At 39.1% G+C, this 19,193-nt stretch overlaps 1 protein-coding gene across 1 annotated transcript; it reads left to right on the plus strand.

Annotated features, from left to right (window-relative positions):
- The first annotated feature begins 3,839 nt into the window (after window positions 1-3,839).
- Window positions 3,840-18,627, plus strand: LOC113091412 (probable G-protein coupled receptor 83). Its single transcript, XM_026256929.1, has 4 exons — window positions 3,840-4,282; window positions 13,829-13,954; window positions 14,108-14,241; window positions 14,928-18,627. Exons 1-4 carry the CDS (start codon window positions 3,965-3,967, stop codon window positions 15,403-15,405), a joined length of 1,056 nt encoding a protein of 351 aa, XP_026112714.1. The 5' UTR covers window positions 3,840-3,964; the 3' UTR covers window positions 15,406-18,627.
- The last annotated feature ends 566 nt before the right edge of the window (window positions 18,628-19,193 follow it).

Here is a 19,193-nt window from a genome sequence, read left to right on the forward strand (position 1 = left end):
GTGCAGAAATTCTTAGTTTATGCAAACCGATTGTTGCAGCAGCTGTCCGGGTGGCTGGTCTCAGACGATCTTAGAGCTGAAGATGCTGGATGTGGAGGTTCTGTTGCTGGTGTGGTTACATGTGTGAGGCCAGTTGGATGTACTGCCAAATTCAAGTTTCAAGAGAAATGAACATTCAATTCATGGGCAACAGCTCTGGTGGACATTTCTGCAGTCAGCATGCCAATTGCATGCTCCCTCAAAATTTGCGACTGAACATTTTAGAGTGGCCTTTTATTGTGCTCAGGCTAAGGCACACCTGAGCAATAATCATGCTGTCTAATCAGCATCTAATCAGCATGCCACACCTGTGAGGTGAATGGATTATCTCGGCAAAGGAAAAGCGCTCACTAACACAGATTTAGACAGATTTGTGAAGAATATTTGAAAGAAATATGCCTTTTTTTATATACAGATAAAGTCTTAGATCTTTGAGGTCAGCTCATAAAAAATGGGGGCAAAAACAAAAGTGTTGCGTTTATAATTTTATTCAGTATATATATATATCACATATGTGATATGTGTATATAGTAGGCCTATATGTTTTAGTACAGTACATTATTAAAAGCATTGCAATAATCACGACATTAAGTGTGTTTCACCAAAAAGCGAAAAGGTCAAGTAAGGTTATGATGCTCATAGTTCAGCCTGTAATATTGTTTGTGGCAATGAATTTTCAATTACATTCACTCTTTAGGAACTGAAGGCACTGAAGTCTGCCAGTAGCTGTGAGCCAAATAAATCTACAGATAGATGCAAAGGTGATGCTGAGAGTTCTTGAAAGGACTGACATTCATTTGGGATGGCTAGAGGGTGAGTACATTTTCAGCAAATCTGCATTTTTGGGTGAACTATTCATTTAAGAAAATGCCTTATGAAAATCACACTAGCAGCAACAATCTACAAACTTTCTCTCACACTGTATGAAACTGCCAATAGGGGTTTGTGCTTACTATTATTAGTAATATATATATATCAACCACTGGAATGCCACTTTCTCATAAACATGCTAACAGGTAGGGGAATCAAGAGATTACAATTTATAAAGTTCTAAAAGTTCTTTTCTTACACAAATTCATTGCTTTTTGTCAGAAGGCCTTTATTAAGACTAAAATATGATGTGTGATGCTTACTTAGTCTGGAGTCTGGACGTTTACATTTACGCATGAAGCGGTGGTATCGATCCCACTCTCAGAAGGAATCTTTGCACAACTCCAGTGCTGAACTGACACTCGTTTGTGAGGCAGTCTAGTCCAATGTAAAATGTTAGCACAAAGTATAGGGCTTTTCCATTCTTTTTCTAGGATATTTCCTTCGAAAAAGAAATGTAACCACTGTGTCCTCAGCAGTCTATGGAGAATCCTATGTTCGTTGGTGCATCCCAACACACAACACTTTTTTAATGATTCTGACATTGCATCTCCAGCAGATACAGCAAGAAAACAGTAATTGTGACCTCAGCTTCTCATTTAGGGCTGTGTATATGCTAATAGGGAAGAGAGTGTCACAAATGGAACAATTTCATCTATATAATGATCACTGGGAACATTCACAAGATGTCTACAGAAGGACGGAATTAGGAAATCTTTTTTTTTTTTTTTTTTTTTTTTTTTGAGTTTTAGGTCTTTATTGTCTTGAATAAGTGAAATAACTTTTTTTTTTCTCAGGCCTAAAAGGCAGAAATAAAAGTTCTTTGCTTCTTTACCTGAAACCAAGCCCAACGTGCCACGCCTCTGATGACGTAAGGGAATATCCACACATCAGTCATAGCTAAAATGTCATTTGTACAGTTATGATTTAGAGAAATTTACAGTTTAAAATATAGTTTAAGCTTAATTTTCAATTCATTTCAATATCATTAAAATATGAGAGAAATTGTTCCTTATAAAATTTCTATTTTAAGTGTCTGATCATCATTATTATTATTATTATTTTTATAAAATGGCAAATCGAAAAAAATGGGTGGTATTGACGTTAAAGGTGCCATCTGTAATGTTTGGCAAAAAAAATCAAGTCATACTCCACATTCCATACCAGATGGGGGCAGTATGCCTCAATAAAGTGAATTGGTCTAATCTAGAATAACAAACGAGAAACGGCATTGTCTCTATGCTCCGCCCCTACTTTCACAACAACACTACAGCCATAGCCGAAGCCTAACTGTGCGTTCACACCGCCAGCGTCTAGAGCGTCACAAATCACTTTTGCTGCTCTGCTCACGACGCTGCAGAAAGATTTGTGAGCGCTCAGACGCTCTAACGCTCTAGATCGAATGCTTATTTTGTATTTAAAGTGGCCACAAAGCGAACAAGCTTGTTGATCTCGTGCAGACTAACCACAAGGAGTTATAAGTTAACCTCATTAAATATTGTTGTGGACGAAATATTAGGATCCTTTACTTAAAATGAACAATCTCAGACACCTTGGTCCACGTATCACTTTTAATTAATTTTTTATGTCCCTGTACGCAAACAGGGACACATCATAGATTAAATCAAGCGCTAAACAGCAATAATCAACCTGTCCTTTATTCTGCTTGGGAACTAATGTGCCAACTCTCAAGCATTCACTGTGAGACACACGCAATTGACTCTTTTCACATGCTTTCACGTCACACATCAATTTTTTCACGCACAGAAAAACAACGAAGCAAAGAGGACACGGAGACCAACAGACTAGACAGAGCAAGTTAGTTATGATATAATAAAATGGGTAACGTTAAGTTATAGCTAGCTAATTATCAAACGCAGCTACGGTTAGCCATCGCTAACATTAGCACGTTTATCGAACAGCCTTCGATACATTTCTATGTTATAACTTCCCAAAAACAAATACACAAACATATAAAACAAACTTCTAGCGAAATACTAACAGCTTCTAACTTAACAATGCAAAAGAAATGTTGCAAGTTCGGAGTCGAACCTCATTTCTTTCAGGTCCATTAGTTGTCTCCAGCGATTAAAAGCAGTGCCGATGTTTACTCTGGTTCGGCTCCTTTTCTTATCGGATTTGATTTGTGATTCCAAACGCGGTGGTGGTCTCCTGCCAAGGACTTCAATCATCCTTTCTCTCTCCTCCCTGAACTGAAATGAACTAGTGGGCTGTACTTTCCACATGATTGACATCAGGTTCAGGCACGCCAACAAGCCATGCGAGTTATTCGTGTATTGCAGGTTGGCTGGTGGTTATGTTGCCCGCATATCGCCTCCCATGGCCGAAACTGGTATTACGACACCTGTCGGGCCGGGGCTAGTAATGCTAATGCTAATTAAGGTTGATATCTCTGCAGCACTATAACTTGACATTTTTTTTAATGACATCATCGCCCTTATTTCTTCTCATTCTTTTGATGCATGTAGGTCATGTTATGGATATTTTTACCTCAATTTTTGCATATGGCACCTTTAAAGGCTACAATAAGTCAATTAGAATAAATGCAGTTTGTATTGGAATCATCCTTCTTACAGTTTGATTCCATCTATCATGTATTTTTTCATAGTCATTGCAAGAATAACCTCTTATGGACACACCAACAGGAACAGACGGCAGTCATGTAATTCTTTTGCAGAATTAGCCACCAAGGATTTGAGTGTAAAATGTTATAAGGACTTGTGAATGTATGTGAGCCATGCATACCTGTCATCCTTCAAAATAACTTACCAAGGTATTTGGAATCTTTTTTTTTTTTGGATCCAAATAAAATAATACAATTTGTGTGTCGCGCTTGCGTGCGTGCGCTTGCGTGTGTGAGGTGGCTAGTGAAGACTGTGATTGATCACAGGGTTGAGAGACGCATTAACTGTGACTTCACTTAACGATGCGCTCCAGCGTTTGGCTAGAAGGCTGACTCAGACACCACCAAACTGTCCAGAAGTGGATCAGAACTGCGCTTTAGTGTTTTTGACACGGCACCTGCATCTTAACGATGACATTCAGAAACACCTCCGTGGATTTATTTTCGCAGTTTTATATCTTGCAGAATTTCTCCATGTATTTTAATTTCTCTTTGGACTCTATGTACGACAGAGGAGCGAATTACGAGTCTGAATCCCAAAGACCGACCATCAGAGCGCTGCTCGTCGTCGCATATTCCGTTATTATCATCATCTCGCTGTTCGGAAATGTGGTGGTTTGTCACGTTGTTATTAAGAATAAACGGATGCACTCAGTGACAAGTTTGTTCATCATTAATTTAGCCATTGCTGACATTCTTATAACTCTCCTCAACACGCCTTTTACACTGGTAAGTTTCCACAAGCTTCATTGATTTACTTAAATATGAAAACACTGTATTTTGATTTTGTTATGGTTAAAATACAGATAGGCTATTAAAGTTTTACTCTTGTTACTGTTTATGCCTTTCAAAATCTAGAAAATGTTGTTATTGTGTCCGGAATCTATTCAAAATAAATTAAACAATACAATTAAAAAATGATTTTCTATGCTATGAAACATTTAAGTCATTGTGATGTATGTGGAGAGCACAAACAGTTACAGTTACATTACAGTTAAGTTGTAACTGTCCTTTGAATTAAAAACTAAAGGCTGAAATTGTGTTCATATTCATATGCAGAATGTTATTATACTAGAAAATTTAAGTCAGTGTGATCGTCATTTGACAATAAAAATATTTATATGTTTGTTTGTTTATTTATTTCAATGGTAGGCGTAATTGTTTTGTTCAGGTCAAATGTACCAAAAATTTTTGTTGATATTAATCACTAAAAAAGTAAAATTTACTTGAAAAAATCTTCACACATTTTAAGTAAATTTTACTACTCTAATGTTAATTACAACTTAGTTGCTATTATTAAAAATACTTACAAACTTAAAATTCATGAAGAAATTATCTCTAATTGCACTCTTAAGTACTTTGTTAATTAATTTAGAGGTTTTGTTTAAAGTAATTAAGTAAAGTTTATTTATTATTTTATAGACAGGAACCTTGGATTTATCAAAATATTGAGTAAATCTTAATATTTACTTAAATACATAAGACTTTATTTGTATATATATATATATATATATATATATATTTATATGTATTTTTTTTTTGAGACTTGAGACTTAATTTTATGAATATATATTACTCCCTATGATTATGTAAACATTGTAACATTGTAAACTAATTTCTTTTTGATTAATATGATTGATTAATTTTGTCTGGGGTTCTCAGCTTTAGCTCTCGAGGTTCACATTCCTGCAGAGTTTAACACCATTTCCCTATTCAAACACATCTGAACAAATGATTGGTCAGCTAGTACCTTTCCCTCTGTATGTATTTGTTAGTTTTGTGCAACAAGCAACATGTCCGTGGACACTGGAGAAGAGATACGGTTTACATGTGTACTGCACGTCGATGTGGACAACGATGCAGAAGTGTAAATGAAAACAGACACATACCCTACAGTGTAGAAGCTACAGCATATGTCTGACGCAGAAGTATAAATCATCTTTGTTACGTATGTAACCTTGGTTCCCTGAATGGGGAACGAGATGTTGCGATGACGTCATCGCTATGGGAACACCTCTGATGTGATGAATGTCTGAAGCCCTTATATGCCAAATTATTGACCCAATAGCGCTTCGCACCGCCCCGAGCATATGTCAAGTATGCTCATTTATGCATGGTGCACACTATTTCATCAGATTTGACTCTATGACAAAGGAAGCGTTATCGAAGGTATAGAAGGCCAGCATCGAAGGCCAGCATCGCAACATCTCGTTCCCTATTTAGGGAACCAATGTTACATATGCAACTGAGATGTTCCCTTTCATAGGTTCACGTCAATGCTGCGATGGCCTCATTGCTAAGAGAACACTATACCATCATGCCTGACGTACCTAAGATAGCTGGAAGACATAGGAAAGAGTCTGCTCAAGTGGAAGAGAACTGGGATCCAAGAGTCATCCTCACTTCCAGACAAATAGAACTTGATGAAAGTGCTAGGAGAGGAATAACCTGCCACAGCACAGACATCTCTCGTATAAGGCTCTTTAAAGAGAGCTTGAGAGAAGCCATTGCTCTTGTAGAACGAGCACACCTTTAGAGGCGAAGTCAAACCACACGCCTCATAGGCTAAAAATATAGTCACTATCCGACACCGCATAGCAGGGGAGAAAGCCTCTAACCACTTGCTGTGAAGGCGAAACTGAGTCAAAGCAGCCAACGATTAACTAGGACTAGGAAGCAGTAAGACTTAACCAACCTTGAGGGAAAATCCACACAAAAGGAGCTGACAGAGCTTGCAGATCCTAATCTAATAGAGTATAGGATGACCCAAAAAACTGCTTAAGATTCCAAAGTTATCTGACAGACTTAAACGGCTCAAATGAAACTGAAAAATAAGTATCAAAAAGGAATCTGTGCTGGGCGAAATGCCCTAAGCCATATCCCTGCATGAAATGGTAAACCAGAGGGTGTAATCCTGCTGAAACACCTCTATGGGTAATGCTCAGCAGATATGGCAGCCATTGGCAGCCATTGTGTATTGTTACATTGTGGAGAGAGCCCAGAATTAAGAATAGTGTCTGTAATCTCTGCTATGAGACTGGAATAGATGACAACTCTGCTCAAGGGTCACACCCATTAGTTCCAAAAATCCTGATGGCAATGTCCAAAAAATGCCCCAAGTTAGAAGGTCGTGTTTGAGGGGAGCCTCCCAAGGGGGTTGGCTAACAGACTGACCAATTCTGAGAACCATGTATGAGTGGTCCATAACGGCACCACCAACAACAGATGTTCACGCTGACCAACCTTACCCTGAACAAAATCTTGAAGCAAATGGGTCAACAGGAAAGCATAAGACTGATCCTGGGCCAATCTTGGGCTAGAGTGTCCACACCCAGAGGCGACGGAGGAGACAAGGAAACCAGAGCAGGCAATGCGCATGCTCTAAGCAAACAAATCAACTTCCACTCGGCCAAACCTCTGCCATATGAGACTCTCCATTCTCTAAACTTGGCCTCAAGAGTAACTCCACTCCTGAGTCCAGGTGACCCAGGACATGAACTGCTTTGGTCGACAGGAACCAGGTCTGTGTCCAAAGAAGAACACACCCACCAGCCTGCACAGGGCCAAGAGCGTAATCCTCTCTGACCAATGTATGAGACCACAGCTGTGTTTTCAGTCCTTGATCTAATGTGGCAACCACTCAATTGGGTAAGAACCATTTGAGTGCCAGAACGCTGCTCCAAATGGTTTGTGTGATTGAGCTAATTTCAGCCAATCATCAAGTTAACTCAAAACAGACACCTCACCACAACAGGGCAAGAGACGCATCCATTCACCTTGCGTTTGAGGCAAGTTCAGTGGAAGAATAGAGTATTGGCAAGCTTTATTCCAAAAGCAAACCTGAGGAACTTCTTGTGTCTCTTGATGATCTGGATGCAGAAGTACGCATCCTTAGATCAATGGTCACAAACCAGTCTCCGGTTCAGATAAGAGACAGGATGAACTTCTGCGTCAGCATCTTGACATTGGTTACTCCAAGCACAATGTTCGGTGATGCAAATCCAATCAACCAAAGAAGCTGTATGTGTGACAGCCTGATCCTTCCTCATGAGGCCCAGAGACACCTGAGTTGCGGGGAAAACCTCTGAAATAGGAATGGATACTAAAATCAGGCATGCAAGCCCCTACCACAGAGTGGGGACTTGGATGTCAACATAGACCCTACTTCAATAGGTTTAGGGCTATCCTCTCAATCTCCAAAGCTAAGGCACGGAGAATGGTCAAAATCAGTCCGAAATGCAATGTCCGGTGGAACAGCTGATAGAGAGGCAAACAAACTTGTAGGTTTTTTTGTAAGAATAATGATTAGTAATGCAAATAGTGTTGGTATCCTGAAGTGCTAAATGCTTTGTAGCTCTAAGTGCCAAAAACCATATAAACTTGAGATACACTTGATCCAGGGAGGGAGTAGAGCATTAGTCATGCAAACCACTACTTGGTAGCATGAAGCACCCAACATCTCTAGTGCACATTAATGTATGCTGTAGTCATATAATGCAGCCATTCATGTGAAGTGAGTGCTGGTAGCAAAAGCGCTGCATCAATCATATGAAGTAGGCTGATCATGGTGAGCATTAGAGATACTCTTACACGTGAACTCGTTTACAAAGTAGCTCAGCTCAGTGCAACTCAGTTGGGATGAGAAGAATAATGATTAGTAATGCAAATAGTGTTGGTATCCTGAAGTGCTAAATGCTTTGTAGCTCTAAGTGCCAAAAACCATATAAACTTGAGATACACTTGATCCAGGGAGGGAGTAGAGCAACAGGGAATTTATATCAGTAAGCTCGCTCCTTAACCCATGCCTTATATCTACAGCTTGTGTGCCTGCGAGCTCGAGAGGCCGAGCCTGATTTAGAGTATGCATTATCAAATGAGCAGCCGAAAGAATCGATTATGAGCTTGCGGAGCGAGACTCAAATTTGACGAATCAACTGACTCTCAGGACACTTCTGATGAACGCATGCAGTCCTGGGAAGAGAGCGAGAGAGAAAGTTATTAATTCTGTTCTCTCACTCTCTGTACTCTCTCCTTCCTCAGAAAGAGTGTGCGCCCAGAGTACAACTTATTTTAAAACACAGATATCATGGATACAACCATAGACAAGGGCCGTAAAGTGGTCTTCCTTTCTGTTTCCTTGTGAGTCTGTGTCCATCTTAGAGAATTACTGCTCTATATAAATAGATGGCTTAGAACACAAGAATCTCTTTACGATGGACATCAGATGATTCGCTTCCTGACGGAATTAAAATTTGATGAAATAGTGCACAGCACGCATATATGAGCATATTTTTTGTAATCTTTCTCTAAATGTATTTATCTCAGGGGATACATTGCCCTTTTAGGGGTGTAAATCAAGATATATATATAAACCCTGAGATTTTGTGGCTTGTGTTTCAAAAAATCTGATCTTTTTGTAATCTTGACAAAACTTGTTGTTCAGCAAATTATTGAAAAGGTCTGACAGTCAAGATTCCATATTTGGTGACTCTTTTGTTATAAAAGTAATATTTTGCCAAAGTATTGTTTTGTGACAGACAAATTAGAAAAATTCAGTAGAGTTTGGGTGTCACAAATGGTAGAGCATTGCGATATCAAACGTAAGGTTGTGGGTTTGATTCCCCGAGAACACATGATAGGTAAAAACATGATAGCCTGAATGCACTGTAAGTAGCTTTGGATAAAAGCGTCCGCTAAATGCAATTTAGATATATGGCTTTGATTGTATAGTAATTTTAGAGTGCAAAATATTTTCTAAAATATGTATTTTATATAAGATATAAACAATTAGTATACTACATTATCTTTACTGTAAACTTAAACTTTAATAACTTTTTTATTCTTTCTTTTTTTAAACGCTTTTACTTCAGCAATAATCTGCTATGTTTCTTCTTTAAAAAGAGACCTATCAAAGGTCTGTACTCCAAAGCATTCAGGAAATACAACCATACTGTAACAAGCATTGATGATCAAGTGTTCTGTTTCCAGTGAATTTATACCTGCACATGCGCAGCGTATCCTGAGGGATACAAACATTAAAATAAAATATAAGAGTCAAGTTTTGAAAAAAATTATGAATTTATTTGAGTTCCAATAAAATGGAAAATAGCAATAAATAAATTTTCTGATCTCTTTTTATGGGTTTGCCCTTTTTAGGGTTAAGCACAAGAAAATTGTCTCCATGTTACATTTGTAACCATTGTTCCTGGAAGGGAATGAGACACTGCGTTGAAATGCTTTGATAAATACCCCCACGAGACCACACTCTAAAGCATGTATGAAATCAGTCCAACAGAGAAGCGTGCGTACATAAGCAACCAGGAAGTATAAAAGCTTCTGCAGAAGCGAGCGCCTGCAGGGGTGCAGGGATTATGGCAGAAAGATGCAGCGTCTCGTTCCTTTCAGGGAACCATGGTCACATATGTCACCTGGAGACGAAAAGCTTTGGGAACGAGAATACCCACTGCGCCATACCAGCAAGTCCCTGTCAAATGTGTCTGGTGAGCACATCAAGGCGAGGGAACTTGGGACCCTGGAGTAGATGTCAGGTCAAAATTTTTAAATTGGACAAATGTGTGTGGAGAGGACCAGCCCACTGCAGCACAAATATATTGAAGGGCCACGCACTGGACAAAGCAGGCTGAGTCTTTCCTGGCCTGCTTCCTGAAAGGGAGGAGGACAAAAAGCATGCAGTACTACAGGACCCGGCGAAGAAGTGGGCACATTAGGATTTAGGCACTGAATGCAGTGTACGAGTACTCAGTTTAAATGCATTAAAATTTCTTGAATGTATTAATTGGCAAGGATTAACAGCATGCAAAAATGTGCAAATGATAAGTTCTTATGAAACGCTCATCACTGGCCCATCAACTGTCCTGAACGTATTTCATTTCTGGTCTTGGGCAGTTGCCGTGAGCCCCTATAATCATTACCACCTTTCACCCCACTAGCGATGGTCCTGATTAGGATATTGGTGAAACAGATTTGGTAAACGCTCCAGTGCACATTTGTATTTGCACTCGAAAGCGTGAAAGATAATATTTATGAAGTGTTTTCGTAGCACTGAGCAATGTTGTCAACCACAGACATTCACCCAGGTATATGTCCTAGCCCAGTCTTTACTAAAAGAAAATTTTCTCTTTATTTGTTGCCATTATGACACAATGTAAAATAGCTTTTACTTTACCAAATTATCCGAACACAAGTTTGTTTTATGACCTTCTCCTCATTTTGACTGACAGCCATCACAGCTGTCAACCATATTGGATGTGTTCTGTACTGAAATAAGTTAACCTCTTTTGAGTCTACCTATTAGATTGTGTTTTATTAATGTCTACGCCTGCCTCAACCCTAAACCCACCCTTTACAATGATGCAAAAATAGTAATTGTTGTACAGAGTAGAGAAAAATTACGCTATATTGATCTGTGCATGCTCAGTAGTTCCCTCTTGAGTTTTCATGAGACATCACAGAGACATTTCTCCGTTATGGGAACTCCTTCCCTTCCAACCTTTCCTGAAGTACTATTGGCTCACGCCAGTCCAAATGACTCACCAATTGCCACAAAGTATGCTAATCGCATGCAAATACCAACTGCCTCAGAGCTGCATTATGCTATGTGTGTAAATCACTTTGGCACTTTGGATCACCAGTGTGCCATGTTTAGAGGACACCCTCTCATTCACATGATACCAGTCCCACATCAGCTGCTGCTGTGTGTAGAGGACTTAGCGCTCTCACTCATTCAAGGCAATATGCAGGCCCTGCTTCAGTGTGGTGACCTGCTATGAACAGAGTATTAAGCGCTTTAGTTGCTCACCCACCCACCAGCAGTAAAGCGGCCCCCTCCTTAGAGCAGCACTGAGTCACCTGATGCGCAGAAAAGCATGCCAAAGTGAGTCTAGGTTTTCTTTGGTGCATGGTTCATCACAGTGCAGGGACTCCACGCATGCAGCTGCTACCGTGACCACTGCTGCCCCTCGCCAGGAGCTGGATGTGCAGAGAAAAATATATAGGAACCTGAGAAGAGGTGCCATGGCAAGCGGAGGAACCCGCCCTGTGACTCCTGTGTGCCCCCAAGCATCACAAGCCGTCTCAATATTGTTTAAATTTGTTTGATGAATGTCTTCATTAAATTATGCCTACATTTGCAAAAAATGTCATCCTCACTCAGTCAATGGAGCGATGCTGCCCCACCGAACAACAGCTGTGCAGTACTCACTGGCACATTCAGAGACATTAGCTCTAAAGGATTTTCGGCCACAGCTGGAACAACGACATGTTCTGATTTGCACTGACAACATGTCTGTGGTTTCGTACATAAATTACCAAGGAGGTGTGCATTATCCAAGGCTTTGTACAAGCAGTGCACATCCCTGGTCTCCTGATCCGTGAAGCAGAATTGCTCTGGAGGAAGGGGATTCCTCGTGTTTGCCACAAGCGAGAATCTGCATTGCCCTCTGTTTCTCTCTCTGTCTCACTCCTCACTGTAAGGGGAAGCTCTGACATCACACTGCCCAGCAGCCAGGCTGTATGCATTCCTCCGATAAAGATATTGCCACTGGTGTTATGAAAGATCAGGTAGGAGGAGGCTTCGGTGACACTCATCACCCCGAACTGGCCGAGCCAGCCTTGGTTCCCGGATCTGACAAAGCTGCTGGTGGTGCCACCCTGGCCGATCCCCATCAGGGAGGATCTGCTGTCTCAAATGAGCGGCTCAGTGTGGCACCCCAACCCGGAGTTATGAAGACTTCATGTATGGCTGCTTCTGGGATATCAGAGGATCTGAGTTCTCTGTATTCCCATGTGCTTGACACGCTCTTGGAGGCGCAGGCGCCCACCACAAGACTTTTCTATGCTCTAAAATGGGTAGTGTTTGTGGTACCGTGATGTTCATATCGACCCGGCTGCTTGCTCCGTGTCGGATGTTCTGTGTTTTCTACAGTACAGGCTGGATAGTGGATGTCTACAATCAACACTGAAAGTCTATGTGGCTGCTATTCCTTCGTTTCTTTCCGCACTGGATGGGTAATCATTACCTGTTACCTAGAGGTGGTGTTAAGAGCTCTTTAAAAGCCACTATTCAAGCCTTTAGCATCCATTGCTATGAAGAAGCTGCCCCTCAAACTGCATTTCTTCTTGCACTCGCCTCGGCCAAGCACATAGGGGATTTACATGCATTTTCTGTGGATAGCGACTGTATTTGTTTCATACCCAGTGACTGCAGTGTCACTCTCCGGCCAAGACCGTGTTACGTGCTTAAATCACTATCCACCCCCCTCAGGGCGCTGAGTGTTTCGATGTCTGCTCTGTCTTCTGAATCATCAACCTCATGTGATGCAGACGCTCAGACTTCGGTGTGCCCCTTCAGGTCTCTGAGGATTTAAATTGACCGTTCGGCCAGCTTTTTTTTTTAAGCGGACTCAGTGCGTGGGTGCACATCCGAGTTCAGAAGACCACATTCACATCATCCAAACGTACCAAACCTCTGATGTCAGTTGAGCCTGGGTGTGCAATAAAAGTGCGTGTGAAAGCACCCTGATTTAAAGTGAGGATGCATGCACGGATTCAAGTGCACAATACTTTTAGATTAAAGTTTACTCGATAATTGTAGATTTATGTGCAATGACTATAAAACATAAATATTGCAAGTACATATTAATAAGAGTTACTTTTCACGCAGTTCACTAATTACTTGAAAAAGAAATGTGTACTGTACATTTTACTTAGAACATTTTTGTTCTCCTTGATATTTAATATTAAGCAGATTTATGATGGTTAATTTAATATATTTAGCTATAACACAAAGTATTTTTTTTTCAGTGAGCACGTTTAAGAATTTGACATTTTATGTTCTGCTGTCCTCTTGGGCATCCTTTTTTGTTATTGAGAATATTATAATATCAAACAGTTTTATAATCAGTCTATTTTGTCTACTGAGCATTTGTAAAAGAGTATGATTCTGGGCCATTGATGGGGATAATTAAAGCCCCTCCCCCCAAAGCCCCCCAGTAATGCAATCTACTTGACATTTTTTTCTCAAATATGGACATTTTGAACTGAATAAAGGTGTTAAAACTGAGTAAATGGTTATGCTGCTTACTCACCCTGGTGTGTGTTATCTCTATCATTGTTCTTAGTTGTTTAGTGACGACCATACAGAGGAGGTGCATGATTCATATCTCTGTGAGTGTGTGGGGGTGAGCATGTGAGTGCTTTTTAATCCTTACATGTGTCTTTATCCAAGGCCACTTTATTGCATATGTGTTCTCTCAGGTTCGGTTTGTTTACAGTACATGGGTGTTTGGGAAGGCGATGTGCCATGTGAGCCGCTTTGCACAGTATTGTTCTGTTCATGTCTCCGTTCTTACGCTGGTCGCTATCGCCATTGATAGACACCAAGTAAGTGTTCTCACAAACAGATAAACACAGATATCTGTAACATCTTAACAGTGAAATCTTTAGCGTGAATAGTTTTTTCATACTTCTGTTAAAATTAGTGAATCATCGTGTGCCAGTATGAAATCATGATAGGTGATTGTTGTTATCCATCAGGTGGTGATGCATCCAATGAAACAGCGGATGTCTCGGCTTCAGGGCATAGCGTGGATCGGTGTCATCTGGATCATGGGGTCCTGCTTCTCTCTACCTCATGCCATCTACCAGAAACTGCTGCGCTTTGAATTTGTGTATGATCTTTCTTTCTTTTTTTATTCTTTATTTCTTTTTGATAATGAAAATCAAGTTCAAATGACAGACATTGTTTTGACAACTTAAATGGATGTAAACACTGATAATATTATAACGTCATCATAAGGATATTTTGTTCTCAGTGCAGGGGCACGAGGAATTCAGTTAAATTCTAATATATTCCAATCATTGTTAGCGTTTGCAGTCAGGCCTAGAGAAAGAGAAAGAGAGATAAGTGCTTCATAAAGATAAGTTTTGTGTAGTGAAGCCTCCCATTGTATTTAGCTGGAAATGTACTCACCCTCAGGATGTAATTTTTTTTTTTTTTTTTTTTTTTTTTACTAGAGGAAGCGTTATTATGGATTGTGGAGATATTTAAGTTAAAACATGCAGCCTTTTACTTAACACGACATTAACTGATTTAAAATGGACTGGTGTTGTGTGGATTATTGTGATGTTTTAATCAGCTGTTTGAACTCTCATTCGAACAGCACTCATTCACTGTAGAGAATCCACTTGTAAATGATATAATGCTAAATTTCTCCAATTCTTTTCCAATGAAGAAACAAACTTATCCTGGAAATCCTGAGGGTTGAGTAAATGTTCAGCAAATTTTCATTTTGGGGTGAACTATTACTCTAACAATAATGTGATATTAAAAGATTTATCTTCTTGCCTCTTTTAGCAATAACAGAGTACGGATGGTATGTCTGCCCAGCTTTCCTCACCCCGCCGATCTATTCTGGAAGTATCTAGATCTTGCCACCTTTGTCCTGCTCTATGTATTGCCTTTAGCAATTATCTCCTTATCATACCTTGTGGTTGCCAAAAAGGTCTGGTTCCGGAATGCTGTTGGTGATGTCACACTGGCTCAATCGGCTGCTCATCGCAGAAGGAAGAAGACAACTTTGAAAATGCTAATTGCAGTTGTGGCCGTTTTTGCAGTCTGCTGGTTTCCTCTAAACTGTTACATTGTGCTGCTGTCAAGTAATGTGATCCAGGCTAACAATGCCCTGTACTTTATCTTCCACTGGCTGGCCATGAGCTCTACCTGCTATAACCCCTTTATATACTGCTGGCTCAATCACAGCTTCCGTGCAGAACTCAGAGCCCTGCCTCTAATTGGCCGAATAGCCAAGGGCAATGCCATCCAGCAATCCTAAGGAAGCACCTAAGATTTTGCAGTCCTATTTTTTCTTTTAAAATTCAGTTGTTTCTCATTTTTATCCCACCCACAGCTCTTCTTTATTCATCTCCATCTTATTGAAAATGACACCTAAACCCATGTCCTTTGAAAAAACAACAACACTGTGCTGACATTGAGGAGATGACATAAATAAACTAGGGATGGCATCGATCTGATACTCAGGATCGGTACTTGCTCTGATACAGGAATTTTCTGTCGATCAAAATCTGATATTGTGCGTATTCGATTCTGTGTTATTGTTGAGCCCCATGAAAGGTCATAAACATGATAAAGCATCAGAAAGTATTTGTGCACTATTTTTCATTTGTTCTGAAATGTGAGTTCAATGTGAGGTACAGATAAATATTTAGGTAATTAAATTCAAGTTACATTACATTTATCTGACGCTTTTATCCAAAGTGACTTACAATTGCTATATATGTCAGAGGTCGCACGCCTCTGGAGCAACTAAGGGGTTAAGTGTCTTGCTCAAGGAAACATTGGTATCTCACAGTGGATTCAAACCCGGGTCTCTCACACCAAAGGCATGTGTCCTATCCACTGCGCCAACACCACCCCTAAAACTGATCTTACATCAGGACAAGAGATCAACCTAACCTACCCTGGATTCGAACCCACAACCTCACGGTTTCGGGACCAGTGCCTTAGCAGAGTGAGCCACATTAGTTGACACACAATTACATAAACTCTTCTTTCCACTGCGGCTGTCTGTCATCCTCCATTCAGCAAACAAACTGCGTGTTGCATTTGGTTGCATTCGGTTTATCTGCTTACCCCCAGGGCATCCAAGATGTCGGTGACTTTGTTTCTTCAGTAGAACACAAATTCTGATTTTTAACTTCAGCCGGTGCAGTCTATCAGTCGTACAATGGATGGCAATGGTAACAGGATCTATGAGAGTAAAAAAAAACATGCACAGACAAATCCAAATAAAGCAGCCCTGAATGAACAAAACCTATATCAAATTGTTTAACTACTTGGAACAGGTGATAATGTACTGTACTATACTAATACAATGTAACTACAGTAACAGAGGTGGTAATCAGAAGGTAACTGGCTCAGTTACCACAGATATTGTACCACTGAGCAAGGCCCTTCACCCTGAATTGCTCTAGTCTAGGGAATGGTCCCTAATGTGCAATTTAAGTTGCTTTGGCTAAAATCGTCTGCTAAATTGCTCCTTGTTAACTAATAGCACAGGCCGCCACCTGATGCAACATTTAAATAAAAAAATAAAAAAAACCACTTGCTTTCTTACTGATAGCAGTAACATTCCGGATGAAATCTCGGATGAAATGGGGGAAGTGATTTGCACAGGACATTGAGGATTGTAGAATGTACTACCAATACATACTACCTTTGAGTCAGAAGGGTAGTTTTCTGATCACAACATTTCTTAACTGATGTACTTTAGTACTTTTCTTAACTGATTGTTATGGCTCTGTTTATCAGTTCCAAAGAAATGTCCTTTTTATCTCATGCTTTTTTTTATTTGAGTGTTATGCCTTAGGTGTGACATCAGTTTATGTCAGTTTCTGTTCTGAAATTTGTAAAAGATCTCACAAATTCCTTTCTAAAATCCCCAAATATCTGATATTTAATTACCTTAGCAACAGCCCCATTATTTGCTTTGATAGCAACACAATCCATGATTTCATTTTGTGTGGTTTTTGTGGAAGTATGGAATCAGAACTAATCAGCTATTAACATATTAAAAACAGAAAACAGAACTGCAATTACCTTAGCAGTCTGCATTGTTTAAAATTTTATTGATTTTTCAGAGCACAAATGAAATAATATTCATAAGTAATACACATTCTAAATAGCTTTGAACAAAATGTTGTAGCACAAATGCTAATATCCAAATGGACATTTAACTAAATATCAAGGCTGGCTGAAATTTGTGGTGATTCACTGTGATGTTAAAAGGCTCAAAGGCAAGTTGATGATGGTGGAGAATGACCTCATCCATTCATGCATATCAAATATAAAGACTAAAATGGCATGATAAGGAAAAAATTTAGAAAGCTACCATGTGTGTATATTATATCCTGAATAGATTATTTCTATTTCTACATAGAATATTTAATAAAATATAAGAGTATTATATACTTTACATACTAAATGTGATGGTTTTGTTTTAAAAAATTTAATAATTGTGACAAATGCTGTGCTCTGGGAAAAGTTTGTAATAAAACAGTGTTCACATAATCTAATGCTGTCATGTACTGACATCCATCAGTTAATCTAAAAATACACCAAAAGCAAATTTAATCCGAATTAGATTTTTCAAGCCTGTAGTTGTGCCATTATGTCTAAAAAAAGCCAGACTTCTTGCCATTTGTCTGTCAAACCAAGCTAACACAGAGATGACTTCTGTGGTTTTCCATCATCCTTATAGGATACTGTTGCCCGAGGGGTATTTTGCTTTGAACTACAACTAAAAGAGGATTTAAGAGAAGAGACAAATGTATTGTTGCTCAGTTATTTTTGATGTGTTAAATCCTCACTATGTTGCTATTTGATCTTGTGTGACGTTTGTGCGTATGCGTGGGATGGTATTTGTTCACGGCATGCCGTGTGTGAGACAAACATCTATCTGCGAGAATGAATTTCACTATTTAATTTTCCAGTTGCAGTGGGGGGTATTTGCAGCTTTGAGTGTGTTATGATTTCTGTGAAGCCATTACCGGCCTCAAATGATACAATAAAAGTGATGCTCATTTATGAGGGGATAGAAAAAAATGTCAAGCTTGTACCTGCCAATTCAATGTTATTTATATCTTTCAAAGATTAGTTCCTTTTTTTATATCACACATTATATATTTTGATGTGTGTCCTGTTGGCGATATATCAGAAGTTCTTCTTCAAAGGAGCTTCACAAATAGCTGAAATAACTCACACAAGATTGTTTGCACTGATTAATTAAACAGCCAAACAAGGGTAGGATGGGAAGCAACAAAGGACAAATGTTTTACATGTATAATCAGCTGCATTAGAGTCTGATCGTTTTTTGGAATCATTATGACAAAAATAGCCTGTATTTTCTGTGTGGTTGTAATTTAAACAAATGATTAAATCTTTTACACAGTGTGTTATGTGGACTTGGAGATGTTTTGCTATCTGTAAAATGAGCTGCAAACATAAAATGTATCTTGTATGATAAATACATTTGTTTCACTGCTGGCAGCAGAACGCAGTGTGATTACTTTTTTATACCAACATTTGGATCCAGACTGGTCAAGTTTATCCTGTAAGTGTTTTCGTGTGTGTTTGTTTATGTGTGTACTGTACATCTGTGGGAACAAAAACATTTTAGAATCAGAATCAGAAAGAGCTTAATTGCCAGGCAAGTTTACACGTACAAGGAATTTGTTTTCGTGACAGAAGTTTCCACAGTGCAACAGAATGATAGTGACAGGACAAAAACACAGATAATAAAAGAATATCTAATATATATATATATATATATATATATATATATATATATATATATAAAATAGAAGAAGTAAATTTGTTCAAAACAAATTAACAATTGTATGTACATTTATATTACAATAGGCAGTTCTGAATGTACAGGTATATTATGTGCAAATTTGAAATGTAAACTAAGTGTTTGTTAGACAAATAAGTGTATAAATAGTGTTCTGTGTATAAGTTTATAAATAGTATTGTGTGTTCCACAATTATTGTCAAGTGTTCATAAGATGGATTGTCTGAGGGAAGAAACTGGTCTGGCCGTTC

The sequence above is a fragment of the Carassius auratus genome, unplaced genomic scaffold (genome assembly GCF_003368295.1).
Source record: "Carassius auratus strain Wakin unplaced genomic scaffold, ASM336829v1 scaf_tig00214183_4049273_7079891, whole genome shotgun sequence".
Classification (NCBI taxonomy): Eukaryota; Metazoa; Chordata; class Actinopteri; order Cypriniformes; family Cyprinidae; genus Carassius; species Carassius auratus.

Excerpts from the sequence above, each read along its gene's own strand:
- LOC113091412 (XM_026256929.1), top strand. The coding sequence starts at position 3,965 with ATGACATTCAGAAACACCTCCGTGGATTTATTTTCGCAGTTTTATATC. Across the intron at positions 13,955-14,107 it reads TCGCCATTGATAGACACCAA|GTGGTGATGCATCCAATGAA; the intron begins GTAAGTGTTCTC and ends GTTATCCATCAG. Across the intron at positions 14,242-14,927 it reads CTGCTGCGCTTTGAATTTGT|CAATAACAGAGTACGGATGG; the intron begins GTATGATCTTTC and ends TGCCTCTTTTAG.